Raw genomic sequence first — 22,020 nt, forward strand, 5'->3', positions numbered from 1 at the left:
TTTGTCAAATATTAGTAACTTTTAATATTTGATAATTGAATTTTATTTTTAAAATTTAATATAACCATGATTACACTTGTGAAACCAAGGAGTACACTTATAATTGCACGGTAGCAAACAAATAGAGCGACGTAATTACTAGGCTGATAGTAATTACACTAATTCTAATTTCTATGTGGCTTTCCAAACATCGTTTGGTTGAGAAAGAGTCTCGGGATAAATTTCGGCATTAGTTATCGTAAAATTAGTTCTCCAACATGTATATGAGATAACTTATTCCATCACTATGGTAAAAAATGGTGAGATAAATAATCTCGATACTAACTAATACCTCACACCAAACATTGAATAAAATAGTCCTTCATTTTATTCCGAGATTATTTATCCCTTATACCTCACACCAAACCACCCCTTAGGGGTCGTTTGGTTGGGAAAGAGTTATCCCAAGATAATTAATCTCGAAATTAATTACTATTTCGGGACTAGTTATTCCACCATATATATGAGATGACTTATCTTATCACTATAGTGTAAATAATGGGATAAATAATTCTGATACTAACTGATACCTCACACCAAATATGAAATAAAATAATTTTTCATTTTATTCCAAAACTATTTATCCTTATATCTCACGCGAATCAAGCCCTGAAAGTTTTCTTAAGAAGCATGTGGGGGCAACATGACCAAGCAACATAAAACCCAAGGAATAACTGCAGGATTAGAAAACTAAGATATCAACTACAGTTTTCACCTTAACCGTTACTAAATAGGAGATGGACTAATGAAGTGAAAAACATAAGTAGTACTCCCTCAATTCATCTTTATTTATTATTGTTTCGCTTTTCAAAGTTAATTTACATAAATTTTGATTAATATTTTAAGATATATATTTTTATTATATTAATACGAAAAGGATTGCAACTTATAGTATTTTTCATATAGTTTTCAATCATCTAAATTTTAAATTTTAAATATTAAATTATGCATATTAAAATATTAATCAAAGTTCGTGCAAATTGATCTCGAAAAGTGAAACAGTGATAAAGTGAAAAAACGAAGGAAGTAGTTTAAAAGTGAGATCAATGAATAGACAAGCATAATTTAATTTAATCACTTCTTTGGTTAATGTTATCTTAAGGGCGTGAAAAAAATAATCAAACAAATGAAAAAAAAGGGTGCAGATTTAACCGAGCACAATATAATCAAATTTATATCACAAAATAATTGATCCTCTATTTAAGAGTGTTTGTTTTAATTTAATTATCCATTTTATGAAATCAATAGAATATTTTCAATGCATAATTAATAATGCTAATTTGATACAATAAACCTTTCATAAATTTTTCCTTAGGATTGTCAAATCAACAAAAATCAACTATTTTGAAATGGGGGTATTCCTTCCAATCCATTTTACTGAACATATACAACACTAGTTGCTTAGTCTGGTACCTATTATTGGTGGAAGATGATAGATATTACATGAAATTATTCGAAATGCACGCAAACTAACCCCGACACCATGATTATAAAAAAAAAAAAAACACTAGTTGCTCCAAGTCAACCATAAGTTTTAACAACACTTAATTTACAACTTCCAATAACAAGAGTAATAGCTAGGAGAAGTATATTGGTGTTAGGAACACAGATAACTTCACACTACAACTATAATTAACTTATTCATTAATGAAAAGGGTTTGAATGTTGGAAAACTTTGTCCAGCAATGAGTCCAACAAATCAATTTTTTTTCTATTATATAGAAGAGGTGGTTTCGACCATCTCTTATGCAATTACCAAAAAATTCCTTTACTCTCACTTAATTACATATCATATTTCAATATATATAATAATTTCATTGTTTCATTATAATAATTTAAATATTTAATATATTTTATTAATTTATATTAATTAACTATAATTACATATTGAAAGTAAAATTTATTTATTTATTTAATTAGCTATCATATTCAAAACTAATTTGTTATCACAAATCACAATAATTAATAACTTAAAATATTTAAAAGACATATAGAAATTTTATTGACTCTCATTATTTTAGCAATGCCACATAAATTGAGATAAAAGAAAAAGTACCGCAAATCATAATAATTAACAACTTAAAATATTTAAAAGATATATAGAAATTTTAGTTGACTCTCAAAATTGTATCGAATCCACATAAATTGGGACACAAGGAATAAATATATTATTTGATAATTACGTAAAAATTATTATAAATCACAATAATTAAAAAGTTAAAATACTTTTTTAAAGATAGATAAAAGTTCTATTCAACTCTCAAAATTTTATCGGTGCAGCATAAATCATGAAAAAATAAAAAATTAATATTTAAACTTAACTTTAAATTTTTAAAGTACAAAATTAATAAATTTAATTTAATAAAATAAATTTCTAATGAATATTTTCTTAGAATTTGTGTTGGGTTAATATGTATCAAGTTAAAATAAAATAAAGAAAAATATATAGTAAAATTTTATTATTATGAAAGATAAATATAATGCACTATCCAATAATGTTTAATAATATCATATTTTGCACATGCAAATATAGCATCCTGTATTTAATTAATATACTATTCCAGTGAATTATCGATGATTACTATTGGATATGATAAAATTATAGTAATTTTTATAGTAATAACATAATCAATCGCTCTTAATTAATTATTATGAGTCATCTAGGTATTAATAAAATAAATAATATTTAATGAAAAATAAAATAGACATAAAATGCGAAATTAACTCTTAATATTTTAAATTAAATTTTCGTCTTTCGAACGCTGATTTTACTATATCACTCCTTATTATAAGTCATTTATGTATTAGAAAAACAAGAATAACAAAATGATATGTCAACATAAAATATTTGATTGACTATCAAAATTATATTAGTGCCACATAAATTAGGACGGGACAGAAGAAGATATAAAGCAACATATATTATTTGAAAATGAAATAAAAAGTACTGTAAATAACAATAATTAACAAAAAAAAAAAATTGACTGATTTCTATTTTAGCTGCTTCAATCGTGATTTTAATGTACAGTGATGTTTAAAGAGGGTAAATAGCATAATGAGATTTAAAGATGATAAAATGTATGTAGTAAAGTGTGAGAATAATAAAGCATAAGTAAATTTTATTACTATATTTTAAAGATATTAAAGAAAAGAAGTATAAAGATTATTTCAAAAGATTTTTACAAACTAATTTAAATATAAATAAAGTAAATTTAGGTACAAGAAACGTGTATATCTATCACAAATTTGCTACCAAACACTTCGCACTTTCTTAACATTAGCAAATTTTCTATCAAATATGTGTAACTATCTTTCTCAACTTTTTACAGTTCCTCAATATTAATTAACATTTCTCTGTTTTAAAAATAAAATAAAGAAAAAAAAATATCAACTCTTCTTTCTCTATTAAAAAAAACACTCTTTTCTTGTGTTAAAAATAATAATTAAACAAAACAATAGCGAATCTAAGCTATGTATTCTCTTTATCGGGTAAATTTATATGATTCTTAATCTTTGCGATATTGAAAATCAATAATCTGTTGGATATTTGATTTAAGCTATTTCATCAGATTTACGCCTCTTCTTTTTTTATATTTCTGATCGCAAAATTCAACAAAAAGGTTAAAAAAAGATTTCAATTGTCATCCCCTCAGCTCAATCATACTAATGAAAATATTCTACTGCTCAAACTTTCTCCTCCAAGATAAATCCTAAAGCTTAAAAATTGCAATCCACATGTTCTACTGTTTTGGTCCCGTGCTGACACGGGCCTTGCACTTCTAGTATATATATAAAGGAGAAATATAAAGGAGGTGATGTGGCACCTCTCTTTGACCTTCATTGACATTTTTTTTTTCTCCTTTTTTTGAATTTTTTTTCTCTTTATTTATCTATTTATGTTACTTTTATTAGGCCAAAAAATATGTAGATTCATTCAATTAATCAACTTTTTAACTTTCACTATGATTATCTTCTTAATTGAATGTCTTAATATGCATTCATGTATAACTTTTTGGTGTACTTTCTATCTCTTTATAATATCATCATAAGGCAACTTGTCAAATGCCTCAAAAAATCTATCTTCCATCTTTTTGGCATTCAATATCTACATCAGAATATTGTCATGCAGGTGAAGGGTGCGTTTACAAGACGAAATTAAAGTGACAGTAAATTTTTAGTGATTGATTGTATGAGATTATTGATGAAATTTTCTTTCTTGAAAATATATAGTAGTTCTTTTAATCTCTATCCCATTTTGTATGAGGTTGGAATTCTTTGATTATATTTTTTTTGTCAGCGGTAATACATATACTAAAGCAATGTTTGTAACTTTTTTTATTATATATATTTATATACATTTATTTTTAGATTTATAATTTTTGAATTTTCTTTTTGAGGTTTAAAATGATACGTTGTTATTCCTTTAGTTTGATGTGAGGTTAGTCCTTAAGAATTTTTTATTTAATGATGACACCTTTCTATTATCATCATTCATATCTATTTTTTTTTTTTTTTGGCATTCTTACTCTATTTCATTATATAATTATAATACCATAATGTACTTTAGGTATTAAAAGTCTCCATAACTCACACTTCATTTTTATAATTTTCATTCTAATGATAGTGAGTATTAAAAATCTAAAATTAAAGATAATATTAAATTTTTTAAATGTTACTGCACTTCTCCCCTTCCTCTTGATTAATGTGTATTGATATATATTAAAGATAAGAGATAAAAAATCAAAAAAGTCAAAACCTCAAGCTGTCAATTTTAACTACATTACCTCCATAGCTTCTAACCGATCGATGTAAGTGTTAGTTATATATCTCTATTCTCTTATAATTATCTTTTTAAGAAAAAAAAAAAAAAATCTCATTCAATATACATATAATTGGAGAAGAAAGAAAGAAAATATACAAAACGAACATAAAGAGAGAGAATTAAGTATGACGATGGAGAATACTTATTCTAATAAATTTTCGGTCTAGATATGATATAAAATATAACAAATACGTATATATAGTTCCTAATAATTTGTTTAGTGAAAATTTAAATGGTCGGTGAGGAAAGACGCTAAAGAAATAGAGGATACAAATATAAATTTAGTGTTTATTATCTTCAAAACAAACAAATAAACAAATAAAGAGTAACTTTAAAAATCCTCATGCAATATACAGTATGAATCTAATATTTCTTATCATCCCATAATATGAATTTAATGTTTTTTTATTGTTGCTTAGATGACAAAATTTATTTTATAGACTTATAGATTGATTCTTGAATAAGAATATCTTACTTTTGAGTATAATAGCTGATAAGAGCACGTCGAGATTGAATAACTTAACATACAGTAATCATGTTGTTCAAATATGTATTTAACAAAACTATTAAAAAAAATTGTAAATTTATAATATGTCGAGGATTTCATTTCGAAGAAGAGTGATTTATCAACTCCTAAAATCACTTAATGTTCTCCTATATAAGTGTTGCATGAATATATTATATATATACATATACACACACACCGTACGCGGCTATAACTTCACTTACAAAAATGAGGTAAACTTTTTTTATGTTAACATTCTTAAAAAGTGAATTAAATATGAATAAAATGAAAGTTTAGGTCATAAAATATATCATGCATTGAAGTTGAAATTTTTATAATATCACAGACATATTATAATAGAGAAGATAATTATTTATAAGATTAATCATCAAAATATTTTTTATCACCGCGTAAAGCGCGGGCCTATTCCCTAGTTTAGTCATTAAAGCAAAAATTCATTTCTAGAACCTAAACAAATACGATTTTTTAAGTATAAATAACATAAAAATATCAACCCTATTGGAAATAATTACACTCTCCCACTTTTTTAATTACTTTACTCTCTCTCCCTATTAATATACATAACATAGCTGACATATACATAACATTCTATGTATATGTTGTGATTTTTATAATATGTTTAGAGAGAAATTTTTTGTAATATTGAAAAAATAAGTTATGTATTTGTGTAATTTTTAGATTTTTGAATCCAAAGGGTGGAGCAAACCTGCGTAGTCGGTTTTTCCCACACTTAACTACTTTAAATCTAAAGGGGCATTAGCTGCCACAACAAAAATATGTATACACTAAGGTCAAAACGACAAGTTCTAAGAAAATTCGTAAAATATATACAAATATCAAATTTCAAAACGATTGCTAGGCATTCGAGATTGCCATCCTAAAACTTGAACACAGAGTTCAAAATCCAAGCATCCATCTTTAAACCGGTTTCCTATTTGTGCAAAACATTACTGTTACTTCAATTTTTTAACCTTTTTTGAAAGAGCAACGCGATAGCTTCAAGAAACGTTTGACATAACAGATTGGTGACGGCAAATTTCTTTATCATTAATTTCTCTTTTCCCAAACTGCCTTTCTCCATGACTTCCCCAAAGTTAGATGGAGGACAAACGGAGAGAGCGAAAGTAAGACAAGAAAAGGCATAAATCCAGTTACACAAAACCAGCTACGAGAAGATCTAGATACACATGATACATACTAAGTTAAAGAACTCTCAGTGGGATATCTTCATAACCAACTCTCTTTTTGTGCCTTTCAAAGAGTTCTTCCAGTGCTTCAATAAACCGACTGTGCACTTCAGCCACCTACAGGAGCAAAAATGGATGTGAAATAAAAGATAAAAACTTGCAGAGAACTCTACGCTCTGTTGCATGACTAGTGGAGGTAGACCAACAAACTTAACTAGCGGGTTAGACCTTAAAAGTTTGAAGCACTAAATACGCCACCAAATGACTCGTGCCAATAGCACTAAAAGATAAAGACTAATAGGGCCAACTGATGTACCTGTTCAGGTGTTGGCTCTGGGTTTTTCTTCAGCACAATTGGCCTACCAACTACAACATGCATGGGCCGTGGAAATGGTATCGGAGAACTGCAATGGAACACCATAACATTACGTTGATGATCACAGCGACATGAGTGGTAAAATGCACAATAGACATTCACACAACATTACAAAGATGAACACAGCTGACATGAGTGGTAAAATGCACAAATGACATTCAAAATACACTCTATGAATGTAGCACTACACTCAATTTCCTCTATTCTATTCAATATGATAATGTAATGTATCACTGTTAGCGGAGATAGTAGCAGCTCTGCATTATGGGATCACGTCGAAGTAATAAGGTAACAAAATGTCTACATCGAGAAATTTAATAAAATCAATCCCAATTATCCATGGATCATGGCTACAAAGAGCTGGCCATTGTGTCAATTCCGCCATTAAATATGAGAGAAAAACACCCTCTACAAACTAAAACAAAATATGAAGGTCAACGATTCTATTGTATTCCAGAAATACCCTGGCTGGTAGTGCATGGTTCAAAGCTTTGTGAATAACAGGCAAGCCACTCTTACTTAAATATCAGGCTTCTGTCAACAGCAAAATTCAAAACAGTGAAGTGCTCCTAACATAGACATCACAAGCTGTGCACATACCCACTAGACCAAGGACCTACGGACAAAAGTCAGATTTAAGACTAGCTTCCTGGTGTAGAAGTCAATAGAAACTTAAAAAACCAGAAAATAAATAAAAAGATCATGCATAACATACCCCAGCACGCCCCAAAAAAGAATTGGAGTGAACTTAATGAGCCTAGAGAATTCCAAGAACAGTTTCCCGCTTGGCTTCCACCATTTGTAGACGTCAGACTGCAGAAATTAGATAAAACTTCAAGCACACATCAGGATAGTTTTTCAAAGCAAAAGGACCACAAAAGAAAGAACAGAAAAGATAAAAGTTCCCCAAACAAGAGAAGATAGGCATTTCCTTTTCAGAGGAAAAACCAGAAAAAGGCAATAAAGAAGCACAGGGAGAAATAAATTATGCAGACCAATTAGCAACATAAAGAAACAATACTACAAACAACAAGAAACAAAAGACGCTTAACATCCAACAAGCGAACTTACCCAGGAAGAGCCAATGCTCATGAAAAGACGACATGCTAAGGTATGATCTTACCTTGCAATGTCAGATATACAAAACTAGACTCTATACTCAGAAACAAGATAAGCATTTCAATAAAGATAGACAGGAAAGGTATTTTAACCTTTACCCAACAAAAACTAAAAAAGTACCCTAAGAAAGACGAACAACACACAAAAGAAATGTCAACCAATAGATTTTAATAGCAGGCATGAAAAATATACGGCCATGCTTGAAAGTTAAATCATAAAGACGGATACAAAACTCACATAGGATAGAGAACAATTCATGCCAAATATAATACATCACAATGATTGAAGCACAAAGATGAGCGTAAATACCAGAAAACGGCAGAAAAGCAATAGATACACAAAATATCACCTGACCGAAACAGAATACAGGTACCAGCGGCTTGCCCGCCTCCATGGCAATTCGTACAAATCCTTTCCTTCTTTGAAGGTAGGCAATCTATCACAGGTTACGAGAGAGATCAGATTTAACACTTTCTGATCCCAGCACACACAGTAAATGATATGAAATAATCTCAAATTCTCACATATCTTATTCCACAACAGGTATGTAGGATGCATAGAAAATTAGAAATTCTTATACCATGCCAGCAGTCCCAAACTTTACTTTTTGGCCATATAAGAAAGAAAAACTACACCTACATCCTAAAATAGCAAATCGTATACTAGCAAATGAACAGAGTACTTGTTGAGAAGAGAATAGAGATTATATTCTCTTTTGATAAGTCTTCCTGATCAAATTTCCGTTTTGGCTTGGTCATAGCAGGGAAAGGAAGAAATATGGTGACTACAGCATAATATACTGGCTTGAAAAGTACAATCAAGTTTCGAGATGGAACCTCAGAACCATGCTCCATATAAAATGCCTCTTGAACCCCTCCTGGCACTATGATGCAGCTGTGACCAGAAGCTAAGAGGGATTTAAAATTTTTCCTAGTTGCAGGTGCAAGTCCTAACCAAGTCCAGATATGCCGCAAAAAGGGAGTATAGAACACCTGTCATAGCCCCTAAATAGTCAATACTATAGCAGAAAATAAGATTGTGTACAATCAAACTAAAGAACAAGGAATCAATTCATACAGCAGTACTCGCAAGCACTTTGATTTTTGGGAGAGGCATGAAACCGGAAAGATCAGCAAGGGCAACCACCCCAATTGGCCAAACGGAATGCGGCTCATACCCAAAAACTGCAAGTAACAACATCTGAATTAGCCTGAAGAACATGAGCAGAAGATTTTTGGTATTACTATTAATGCAGATAGCACTCAGAATGAGGTATCTAGTTTATTGGTGAGAAGTAGAAACAGATATCAAGGCCTACAATGGGAAGAATGTGAGGAAGTGCTCCTCCAAAAAGAAGTGGATAATAGGAGTACTATATTATTCATGCAGAGTCTTACCCACACAAAAGAACTCAACAAAACTACAGGGCAAAAGAATTGGACAAAGAGCAAGAAAACAGAAGGATTTCTTTACATTTGGCCCCTTGTATCATTAAAGGGCACTGATTTTTTCTATTTTCTTTCGAACATATATTATTTATAAAAAGGGCAGCCCAAGCCCGGTGCACTAAAGCCACCGCTATGCGCGGTGTCCGGGGAAGGGCCCCACCACAAGGGTGCACGCAGCCTTACCTTGCATTTCTGCTAGAAGATGTTTCCAAGGCTTGAACCCGTGACCTCCTGGTCACATGGCAGCAACTTTACCAGTTACTCCAAGGGCCCCCTTCCAAACATATATTATTTATACAGGAGTAATTTAACTATGAAGGGGAAATCTTTCTTGCTACTTTTAAACCATCACTGTGCTGGTCCTATACATCAATACTTCTAGAAATGCAAATTTCACAAGCAAATACTTAAGGGCCTACACCACATGATGTAGCTTTAAATATGTCTATCTAAATTCTACCCAAGACACCAAGCAAATGAAATCAGAGTTAAGTCATATAGAACCTTTCAAGAAATATTTTCATGGAGATCAGGCTCAGTAGTCGAGATAATGATAACACAATGAAACAAAATAATTATCTGTTCAGTCTCAGCAGTGAATGCCAAAACTGTGAATCTACGGCCCTGTGAATGGAGATAGCTATAGACAGGGAAATATATTAAGAGAAGTGCATCAAGTACAACGCTCAAGACAGCATTTAAACTAGCTAGATGTCGACTATGGCTTAGACAAAGCAAGCCTGCCAAGCTGACACGGGTTTACATAACTTATCATCTAGCATCAAAAGCATTGGTCAACTTATGCAGAGGCAAGCACACTCATCATAGCTTTGACTGAACCTGCAGTTGATTTGGTTATTACCTTCAATTTACCCCCTCCTACTACAATTTGTTTGTGTTACTTTTCTTTTTAATCCGTTTAAAGAAGCAAGTTTGTTTTTCTTTTTTGGTACTTGGCATATAGATGATAAGATTAAAGGACAATTTGGTACATTCTATATATTTAAGTATCCATAAGATTGTCTACATCCTTAAACTTAATGCCAAGTCAAAACTAGACTAACAAAATGAAACTGAGTTAGCAACATATTTACATGACTACAGGCACACAACTATGCCGAGAAAAAGATGGCTATACAATGGGAGCAGATTGCTGTTATTCCCCAATATTTCCAAGTGATCAGTGAACTGAAATTACACAATCACATACAAAAAGTATAAACTTTACTCTGGCCATGATGCTTTGTGAGTGTCTGCCTAAACTACGAAATTGGCAAAATTCTCTCAAAATCCTATCCTTCTTCCATAGGCAAGACGGCTGCAAATTGATTAACCAATTTTAGCATACATACTGTGCAATTCTCTTCTTATACAGAAGAGAAAAAACTGCTTCACCATGGGAAATGCATAAGAGTTAGTTGATTCCCTCAAATAAAGTACCAAATAAACAGAAAGTTGACATCTTTATTCTATTCAAAGTAGAGAGGATGAATAGCAGTTCTTAATTTACCATAAGCTTCATTAGGATCAAATGCTTTGATGTCCTCTACATACAAATGCACCGGAAAGTATCCACAAGCATGCTTACAGATGTACCTGAAGAATCCCAATTTTCAGTATCAATGAAGCAGCAGAAAACCAATATTGGTACAAAGAAAACACTACAAACGAACTCACTTAGCTAATCCTCGGCCGAATTTATTCTTCTCATCAATCGGAATCAGCATAAGTATGAGCAAAATTCCTACAACTCTGAAACACAGAACACCGTAAAACTCAAGCCATAACTCTGAAACACAAAACACCTAACAAAACAAAAGTAAAGCTCAATAAACAATTATGGAAAGAGCAGGTAAAAGACAGATAACTAACGCGATTGCTTTGGAGAAAGGAAGAAATACAAAGGAAGCAAGAACAATAATGAAGTTGAAATGGACGGAGCCAAGCCATAGAACCAACGCTACTGATGTGTGGAGTACAGAACCAGAATCCGTCCCTTTAAACTCCGCCGGCATCTGAGCGGACGCCGGTTTTTCATCAATTACACAATCCGATTCCTCAATAGCCATGTTCAATATTTACTATGGAGAAGGATAAGACCAATACTAGAAAAATGGATGTGAATCGAAGGAATTGGTTGGGTGGGTAGAATTAATTAATTAATTTATAGGAAGACAGTTGGGAATTACGTAGCGCTAAATTTTGAAACAACGAGGAGTCTTCTTTGTTGAATTGATGAGGTTGTTAGTTCCAGTGACCGCGCTTCCAAAACATCGTTAATTGTGATTTTGAGTAGTCAAAGAGTGCAATAAATGGATGGATCTTATTTTATCTTTTTTAAGGAAAGGTAGGATGGGATCTAATGAGAATTTTCATGAATTTAACCAAAAGAAGAACAGAATTTTCATGAAACACGTGGGTATCAATAGAGGATGACAAGTTGTTAAAATTGTGGCTTCATGGTGGTCCATATTCTATTGGAGTACTACCAAATTGTTTATTTCAAATTGAACTTTCTAGCTACTACAAAAGATTCTTTTTCAATCAAACAATTTGGCATGACATTATGGTTTCCACGGCTACAAATTATGTAGTCGTTTGGCCAGAATTACCTCCCATCCGTTCTGACTACTCCACTCTGACCTGAAAAGCCCCTACTTTTCTTTCTTCATAAAGATGTATAAAATTTGATTAGATTATGTACAAAAATATGCTTTGTTTTGTAAAAAAGGGACATAGATCCTTCCTCCTATACTTGCCTCCATTAATTTACCCTCGAATAGCTGAACTAGGGGAACTCAAAACTAGCTATTAGGAAAAAGATCCCACTATTTGAACATCAAGCTTATCTTTTAACTTTTTTCTCAAAAAATTATTTTATTTTAGTAAAAAAAAATTAAAAATAATAGTATTTTGTGATAAAAATTTCAAATATAATTTATAATTATATTTGAAAAAGTGAAAACACGAAAAACTTGTTTTCACTTTTTTACTTCTACTTCTCTCACATAATTTCAAAAACAACTTCAACATATACTCATGATCATACACAACTCGAACTTCAACTTGAATTCCAACTCTATTTCTGACTCCAAAAAATTATATTTTCATAGTCAAATGGGGAGTAAGAATTGTTAGGCTATGAAATATTTAAATATAAATATAATTAAGGTAAAAGTTATAAAGTAACATAATTTAAGTTCACAAAACTCACATATTAGGAGCAACACAAATTATTTCTTCGATGGGTTCTAGGTTTTGAGTGACTAAAAACGGCCCCTCATTACTATTCGTCATTCACCAACCTAAAACCCAACAAATAATCATCTTTGATCTCCATTATAAAGTTTATTCAACCATCAATTTTAATTATAACTCCTATCATGTTTCAAAAAACTACATAAAAAGATAAGTAGATGAGGATTCTTTCTATTTGCATTTCTTTCATAAAATAATCAAATCAAGAAAAGAAAAAGAAAAATTTATGGAAGCAATCCTATGTAGGAAAATTAGTTTGGAACCATCTGCAAAAAGGACAATTGTTGTTAACAAAACTCAGATATGTTCCATAAAAACATACCACGAGATTTTAAAAACAAAAATTGAGAAATATTATCAATTTGATTGAGTTTGTTATTTCCTTACATACAAAATAAATACACACTCCTCTTCAAATCAATTCTCTTTTCATTCATAATTAACTAGTTCATCAAAAAGCTACCTTTATCATGCAATTTAAATCTATTCAAGCTTATCAAATAACTTGCTTGAAATAAGAAGAGAAATTTTGAAATTACCCGATATTATTGTTCTTCAAGCAAAGATCAAAAAAAATTATCGATATGATTATCTATAACAATAAAAATCAAGTAAAAATTTCACAAAATCATAATAATATTAAAAGAATAACATGAAACCCAAAATACAAAAGACATAAAAACATATATGTAATGTGAAGTTTGATCATATGCATATTAGTGTATAAGCATTATATGTATATCTGATCATAAAAATAAAAGAAAAAGAAAACATCGGATAGCAAGGAACATGGGATACTAATGACTGGTCAGAATCCAATATGTCAACGAATATAAAAGTAATATGCAGTTTCAAGTATTCATATCGTAGACAGTATGAATTTGAAATAACTTCAAGATATCGTAGGACAGTATGAATTTGAAATAACTTCAAGATATCGTAGGACATAATATTTAATATAGTAGAAAAGTTAAAATTGGACTCTAAATCTAAAAGGATTTTAAGAAAGTTTAGACATTCTACTATATTAGGTTTACACATAATCCTACTTTACAATTTTAGCGTACATAAAATTTACCGAGTTTTTTTTTTTTCCCTCTTTTGTCATTAGAAAATTTTATTTTTACTAAATAATTAAATATTAATTTTAATAAATAGCAAAAAGACGATTTTGTTTATTATAAAATATTTTAATGAAGGAAAAAAAGTTAAATCATTTTTCTAAGGTTTTCACACTTTTAATATATTATAGATAGATATAAACTATAGATAGATATAGATATAAATAAGAGACACATGAATAACTTAAAATAAATGATTTGATTTAATTAATCAAAATAAAATTCTAACCATAATTAAGATGATAAATATTTTATATTTTTACTTCAAAATTTGTGGATAATCCCACAATTATAGGTAGACTATTTTATCCATAATATTTCTTTTAAAACAAATCTCTGTCTTTCTACCTTTTCTTTTCCTAAGCTTCTCTATTTTCCTATACTTCCTTAGTATATATTTTCCAATTTCTCTTTGGTTACTTTATTTTATTTTATTTTAATCACTAGACGTTTTCTCTTTAAAATCTATCTATATCTATAATCTATATTTATATTTATATTTATATCTATATCTATAATTTATAATATATTAAAATGTAAAGAGCTTTAGAAACGTTATATGAACTTTTTCCCCTTCATTAAAATTTTTTACTTTAGACAACTATTTTTTTAATATTTAATATTTAAGAATTAAAAATTAATTAAATATATTTATGGTAAAATCTTTCCTTATTAGAAGTCATCAAAATTAATGACAACTAATACTTTTTTTATTAGTTTATGAATTCTAAATCAACTAAATTTGATTTTAAGAAGATTTGAAAAATCTAGAAATAAATATAAAAACGGGTGAAAATTATTTTCACCCCTCAACTTCGATTTAAAAATCAAACTCCTTCTCAATTTTGAACAATAATCATAATCCCCCTTTATCCTATGTAATGTCCATTTTGCCCTTGTAATTAATCCTATATTTATGTAATACTCCTTAATTTAGGTATTTATAGAATTTTATTTAAATTTATTAACATTATAAGTAAAATAATACTTTTTATGAATTTGTCACAAAATTTAATGTTATTTTTTAAAATCGTTATTGTAATATTATATGTATTAAAGAGTCATTTGGTGTGAGGTACAAAATATAATAATTTGGGAATAAAATTCAAGATTATTTTATCTTGCGTTTAGTTAGAGGTATTAGTTAGTTTCGAAATTGTTATCCCACTATTTATATCAAGGTGATGAGATAATGTAACGACCCGAGACTACCTCCTAGTCGTCACACGGTGCTTAGGACCACATTATTAAACAATGTAGCACATAGACGTATATGTGGATCAATACTTTTGGAATGTACTAAGCATGTGGGGATGAATGCATAAGTAAAATAATATCTCAATGTTCGTATAAACTTGTAAAATAATGCATGCTAAGTATAAATGACTCACATTGGTTGGAATAACTGAAAGCTGAAAATCATGAATGATAAAACATACTGTATAAATCTTGTGAGTCATAACACTTAGTTCTAAAAGTTGTACTTTTACTCTTTTTGCTAGTGGAATAAGTAGAATTGAAGTTAAGTTTGTTTTCAAATCATGCAGGCTAAGTGTAAAGGGACTCACCTTTGTATCTGTAAACTAAAAGTTGAAATCTCATGGCTAATGACTTATGTAAAACAATATCTGAATAAAATCATGAGCCTTTACACTTAGTTTCTAAAAGCTGTTCTGTTATTCTATTTTAGGACTTAGGGAGTTTCTTCTAAAAACTTTTTTGTTATTCTTTTCTGTTAGGGAGGTTCTTCTAACCGACATATACTATATGAGCTGTCATAGTGTCCAATATCTAGTTTCCTTATGGGAAAACCTCACATTGGGGAGAGATGTCATACTCTTGCCAAGGAGTATAATCTGAGTTAAGTGATCACAATCTGTATCTGTCATCCATATAAATGAGAATAATCTGAATCTGTACCTACGTTTGCTCGTAGTTCTGGGGCATGTGAACTAGGACAATACCCAACTCGATGCTAAATACTACTCCCTTTAATCTATATGCTCATTCTGTAGGAAATCCACTTTAAAACTAATATAAGGGTTTACAATAAAAACCAGTTATGTATCTGTTTACTTTAAACTGTAATCAAAATTTGTAATCAAAACTATAAAGTGGATTCCATATCTTAGCTGAGGATCAAAAGATCAAATCTTGTTCAAAATCTGAATATAGACTAATCATGGGATGCTAAAAAGCATAATCTTCTTAAAATATCAATACTTAAACTTAGGGCTTAAAACTCATGATATAAACTTCTATAAAATCATCACAAAGTTCATGCTCAATAATAAAATCTTGAAATACTTTAATAATTCTAGTCAAGATAATGAAAAACAATTCTAAATCTGTAAAATCAAGTCACACACATAAAGATGTGAAAGTAGACATGCAATTCAACATTTAAATCACTTGTAACATCATAATCTTCAAATAATGATAATTGGGTATGAACCCTAAACTGCAAATCATATAATTTCATGTAAATTCAACTTTAAAAACTAATTTTTGGGCACAAGAATAAAATGAGTATCCTTTTTCATAACCCCACATACCTTAAGTAATAAAATTGATGAAGACACTTGATCTTGAATCCCTATTTATGCTTTTAAAGATTATTTCTTGAAGATCTTGAATTGGGAACCTTGAATTTTGGGTTATCTTGGAAAAAGAATGGTGAAATTTATATTTTTTGAGGTTTAAAATTGAAGCTCTAGAATTTCTTGGAGAGAAATTTTGGTGAAAGTGAGTGTATTAGGCTTAGAATAAGTTTAATATATTGTTTTTCATGATTTGGGGGCTTGGGAAAATACTAAATTGCCCCTTGAAATTTTAAGTTCAAAATTAGAGTCCCGATTTTGCACCGCGGCGCCATTGCGGTGGCTGATTGAAAAGTGACGAGTACCATTTTGTACTATGGCGCAAGGCGATGCTATCTCATTACATCAATGGAAAAAGGACGAGTGCGAATTTGCACTCCAACGCGATGCGGCGTTATCACGATGATTCACTGAAAAAAAACGAGTGCGAAATTAAACTCTAACGCAACGCTGTAACTGCTCTACCGTGATTTCTAAAACGACACTAGACAATCATGGTGAGCTACTGGAAAGATACGAACGGGATTTTGGAGTTCACCGCAATGCGGCCTAATCGCGGTGAGCTACTGCCTTTTGCAAAAAGTGTCATAACTTCTCACCCGGATATCGGATTTAGGTCAAATTGGTATCGTTAGAAAGCTGACTCAATTATATACAATTTGGTGGATCTAGAACTGGAAAATTCTACATGTATCAAGAGTTATTCACTTTTTAAATTTAACCCTTGACATACTAGGAGCTGAATGGAACTAAGAAAAATTTGGGGTATTACAGATATGCTCCTTACATCCTTGAACATGAATCAACTCACCATCGTCTCAGAGCTTGAAAGGTCAACTTAAAATTCACGAAGTTAAGGAGTCAAATATATGACTAAGTATCCACCACTTAGTGAAATTTTCAGGTTCTAAGCTTTTTATGTAAGCACTGGGAGCTGAATTGAACTAAGGATATTACGAGGTATTACAATATCTCTCCCTGGAAACATTCATCCTCGAATGAGACTGGTTAGACTGAGAGTACTGTGCTAAGGTAACAAAGACCGTATACTGAACATGCATGACTTGGATGTGATTGCATGCTGAGTTTGAAACATGATACACAAGACACTTACGGACTGAATTATGTCTTAATATCTGAATCTGAAACTGATGCCTAATGCATAGACTTTGCTGAATTCGCAAAGTACATGAAGCGAACAAATTACCTCTTGGAATAGCCTTACTCGCAAAACTTTGGGTAGTAAGACTGAACGGGAAGTTGGAAATCTATAGGAGCTTATCTGCTTGATTACTAAAATGGATCACGGACTCAATGAACTGGACCATACTGGCTGCCCACACTCAAATGATGCATTTCTCCAACACTCTTCTAAGAAATTCTAATGATATTATGGAGCAAAGAATTCCTGGGCATGATCTGAGTAAGATATCTAAATAAGAAATCGTAACATGGCTATAACTCTGTAACATAGGACATAGACACATAAACCATAAGCTAGGATAGAATCACTAGGCCTTAGGTAATGCAATTTCTTACTTTCAAGCTTAGCAATACTTCTCAAATACTTCCTCAACTATACTATTCCTTTTAAAATACCATATTCATTTGGTTCAACTTATAATTTTCACATGGGCATTGATAAATCCATCTACTAAAGTCTAAACTGAACTAAATTCTCTCACCATGGTCAAGCCTGACTCGAAATCACAAGATGCCACATGCTACACCATAATACCAGTCTAAACCACGTGATTCAATCACAGTTAGATATTATTTATACCCTAAGCATAACATGCCTTAACACTTCAATGACTAACTCTGAAATCTTACTATGGATTCACTAGCGCATATTGTATTCCCCTACTTACATTCCAACATGACATTCAAGCCTATCATTATAACCATATATGAACTTCAAAGCAAACACCCATAAAGTCATACTTCTCATATTCTCTAAACCTCCATCAACAACAACTTTCTCGCACTATGCTTAAGAAGATCTATCCAGAATTCTTAACTGGCTATGACATATACCATAGATTTACCTCAATATTCCTTCATCTTCTAGACTTAGATAGAAAGGCATACATAATATTTCTTAGTGAGGGTCATCAACTTTCTCTCATCTAATCCATTGCTTATCCATTATCATCACCACTATCATAACATAGGAAGAGGTCACTGAAGGGCTAACGCATAAGAACCTGAAGCACAAAAAATACTATACATAACTTTGACACTTAACTTAGCCCTAAGGAATAGAGTGTCAAAGGTATGGATTCATTAAAGAGATTTAATCACAGAACGTACATGATATAAATATGAATTTCATTGATCATTAAGAGTGTTGCATGAGTACTAGAACTGAACATACTGTAAAGCATGAGTACATGAGACATGAGTCATGAGTTCATAGCTTATGGAATGTGATTTCAACTGCTGAATGAATTGGAACTCCTTATACTGGCAACTGAAAGCGTACTTTATTTTCTATGATATGCATGAACATGAACTGTGATCATAGAGATGATGTGTAAGGCATGAGTAGATACTATGATGACTGAAATCTTTGCACTGGGATAAGAATGGGTCGGACATCTTCTTCCCCTGCTGATGTTCTACAATACTCTAGCATTACTACTAGAATTTGATGGCCTGACTTTGATACTTGTTCTATCATCTCCACCCTTAACTTTAAGTCATCATCCTGAGTTTGGGGAACCCTTTACTAAACTCTAAACTGGACTACAATCACTATACTCGAAAGTTCGAGATATAACAATACACATACATAATAAACTTACAGTGAAAGAATACACCTGAAAGTGTAAAACCCACTTCTAATACTTGCTTCTGAGATAAAAATATATCTTTCTATAGCACCAATAGTCATCATATAATAACTTGGACACTTACTAACTTAGAATCTTCATGAGTACCACCATATCCTGAGTTCACACCATCTAGAGCTTCAACTCTTATTTCTATTAGCTCAATCTTTAAAGATTCAAACTTAGATTCTAACACTTAACATGGATATCCTCAAACCTTTAATGAACTATACTACTTCCGTCATAGCCTACTAATATCAAATCTCTAAACTTATATTTTTTCTCTAAACCATGAGAATCAAAATCATACCAACAGTCTCAACATCATCTATCCATAACTTCTCAACTTAGTTATTAGGAACACCATGCACTATATAGCTAGCCTTCTTCTACTTAACCACTCAAGGGTACTATTAATAACATACAACACTTAATAAACTTTAAAAATAATGCAGCCCCATATCACCTTGGGCACACCTTGTAAGACCCTCTAAAATTCTAATTATTTCAATCCCATATAGCATGCCAAAAGGGGTCCCAAACTTAGAAAAATTCAGTTAAGTCTTAAGACTGAGAAGCATTTTTAGCCTTCGAAATTGGATGATCTTATTTTTGATCTTTTTGACCTTAGAATATCAATTTTTAAGTTGATTCATAATCAGGGATGTTAATAGGTCATATTAGGTGAGTTTCGAAATTTTTGGACTTCATTTGGGTCATGTTTGGATGGGCAAAACAACAATCCAATGTGATCTTGATGCATTGCGTTGGCTATCACATCGTACCTATCGACGTGATGTATCACTGATTTTATCGACCCCATCAACGCAGCGCGTCGCCTATCGCATCACTAGGTATTTTTAGCTCATTTAACCCCGAGTTTAGAAGGGTATTTCAGTCTATTCCCCTCACTCTAACACAGAATTTAGGTCCCAAAACAACATTTTTGCCTCACTTATCATAATTCACTCAAAATCAAAGGCATTCCTTTTCAAGAACAAACCCTAGCCCCTTTAGCATTCAAGTTTACATTTTAAGAATTCACCAACAATCTTTACGAAATTAACAATCAAGGTATGTTAGGTATTCATCCTTGGGCTTTCTTTCACCCTTGGAGTTCAAGAACCCCTTTTTAAATCTTGAATTATGATTCCATACTATGAATTGAATTATGCTCATGTTTGCATTGTTATATGGGTTCCAAGTTAAGATCTTTATGAGTTTCCATGAAATTATGTTAGCATGTGTATTGAATTATGAATCTCTCATCTTAAAACCCTTGAATTTGCAAGTTTAAGTTATAGTCATGATGTTTATGTGTTTTTCTTTATCATGTGCATTAATTATGCTCTTCAAGTGTTTGATAGAATATCTATGTGAATTGAATAGTGTAATCATGACATGTTATCATGTATTCTCATTCATGTACAAATTCATGACTTCCAAGTGTTTAACAAATTGCCTCAGTGAATGAATTATGAACAATTGACTATTGTTATGCTTTCAAAATTTGTCACGCTTTATTATTGATGTTATTGAGTCTTGGGGGTATTTACTACCTGAAATCTAGTTATTTACTTAGTCTCAGTAGATATAGAATAGACCTAGTAAAGGTCAAGAACAGTAGTACCCAGTCAGTTATCATAACTCAGTAAACTCAATCTATTTCAGTCAATTAACACAATCAGTGTCAGTTAAGTCAAGCTTAGTACAATCTAGTGATCAGTGTCTATTCAGTTGAGAGTAGGATTCAACACCGAGCGAACCCAGGGATGGGGGTATTCCTGCCAGCAGAGGGTTTGACTCTTATAGCAGTCCCCACGTTATAAAACTATGTAGCCAGTGTAGGGTAAGTCGTTCTCCTGCCAAACTAGGGTTAACGCAATCATATATATATCTCATGAGTCTTCCTGCCAGATTAGGGTTGACCCAACACTGTTAGTATCCCTTGGCAAGGTGCTAACACCCTTCCAACTAGGGTCACAGGTTGGACCCTAACTTAGTTCATAATCGGGGTATGTCGGTTAGATGAGCACTCTCACATTCATAGTTTTAGTATTCAGTACTTAGTATCCAGTATCCAGTATCCAGTATTCAGTAAAGAACTCAGACAGTTCTATAGAACCATCGCTATCAATTATCAGTTACTTAGCCATCAGAATTCAATACTTCAGTATTAGTCTAAACTTTCAGTTATCAGTATTCAGTTGCCACAACTCAGTATTTCAGTTTTAGTCTAATTCAGATAGGAATAGTATGCGTAGTATTGCATATTCAGTATGTTTATTAGTTACAGTATTGCATGTACTCTCATCCAGTTACTTCATGATGTTCGTTCAGTCAGTTATCATCCCATGCATATGAACCCATGTATATCAGCCTACCTCACTTAGTATACCAGTACATTCTACATACTGACGCATACTCTTTCTTTGTGCTATGATGTCTTATATCATAGGTTCGAACGCTCAGGATCCTGACCGTACTTAGCAACTCAGGCTATCAGAAATAGATATAGTAGTGAGTCCTCATCTATCGAGGATATTATTTTTATTTTAGCTTTTAAGTAGATTTTGCATGTTCAGTAGTCGGAGTTATTTGAGGACTTATCCCATTGACTTCATATTCAAACAGTTAGAGGCTTTCGGACTAGACTATTTCAGACAAATGTTCAGTTATTCAGTATTAAT

The 22,020-nt window shown here is 31.3% G+C and overlaps 1 protein-coding gene across 3 annotated transcripts; it reads right to left on the bottom strand.

Moving 5' to 3' along the window:
• Positions 1–6,409: 6,409 nt before the first annotated feature.
• LOC107858867 (diacylglycerol O-acyltransferase 2D) lies at positions 6,410–12,293 on the bottom strand. Of its 3 annotated transcripts, none has more exons than XM_016703668.2 (9): positions 11,390–12,293; positions 11,195–11,269; positions 11,028–11,113; positions 9,147–9,253; positions 8,906–9,061; positions 8,419–8,505; positions 7,666–7,763; positions 6,891–6,978; positions 6,410–6,691 (listed from the first exon to the last, which is right to left on the bottom strand). In XM_016703668.2, the coding sequence occupies exons 1-9, from the start codon at positions 11,584–11,586 to the stop codon at positions 6,590–6,592; spliced, it is 996 nt and encodes a 331-aa protein (XP_016559154.2). In that variant the 5' UTR covers positions 11,587–12,293; the 3' UTR covers positions 6,410–6,589. The 3 variants fall into 3 exon arrangements, 2 of the variants coding, with proteins under 2 accessions (XP_016559154.2, XP_016559155.2); XR_001671262.2 differs by lacking the exon at positions 6,410–6,691 and adding an exon at positions 7,470–7,566 and having other exon boundaries at positions 6,919–6,978; positions 11,390–12,072; XM_016703669.2 differs by lacking the exon at positions 8,419–8,505 and having other exon boundaries at positions 11,390–12,030.
• Positions 12,294–22,020: the final 9,727 nt, after the last annotated feature.

The sequence above is a fragment of the Capsicum annuum genome, chromosome 2 (genome assembly GCF_002878395.1).
Source record: "Capsicum annuum cultivar UCD-10X-F1 chromosome 2, UCD10Xv1.1, whole genome shotgun sequence".
Taxonomy (NCBI): Eukaryota; Viridiplantae; Streptophyta; class Magnoliopsida; order Solanales; family Solanaceae; genus Capsicum; species Capsicum annuum.

Bases quoted from the DNA above. Each gene is read 5' to 3' on its own strand.
- LOC107858867 (XM_016703668.2), bottom strand. From the start codon at position 11,586: ATGGCTATTGAGGAATCGGATTGTGTAATTGATGAAAAACCGGCGTCC. The intron at 9,062-9,146 runs GTATGAATTGAT...GGGCTATGACAG, and splicing joins AAGTGCTTGCGAGTACTGCT to GTGTTCTATACTCCCTTTTT. The intron at 6,692-6,890 runs GTACATCAGTTG...TTGCTCCTGTAG, and splicing joins CAGAGCCAACACCTGAACAG to GTGGCTGAAGTGCACAGTCG.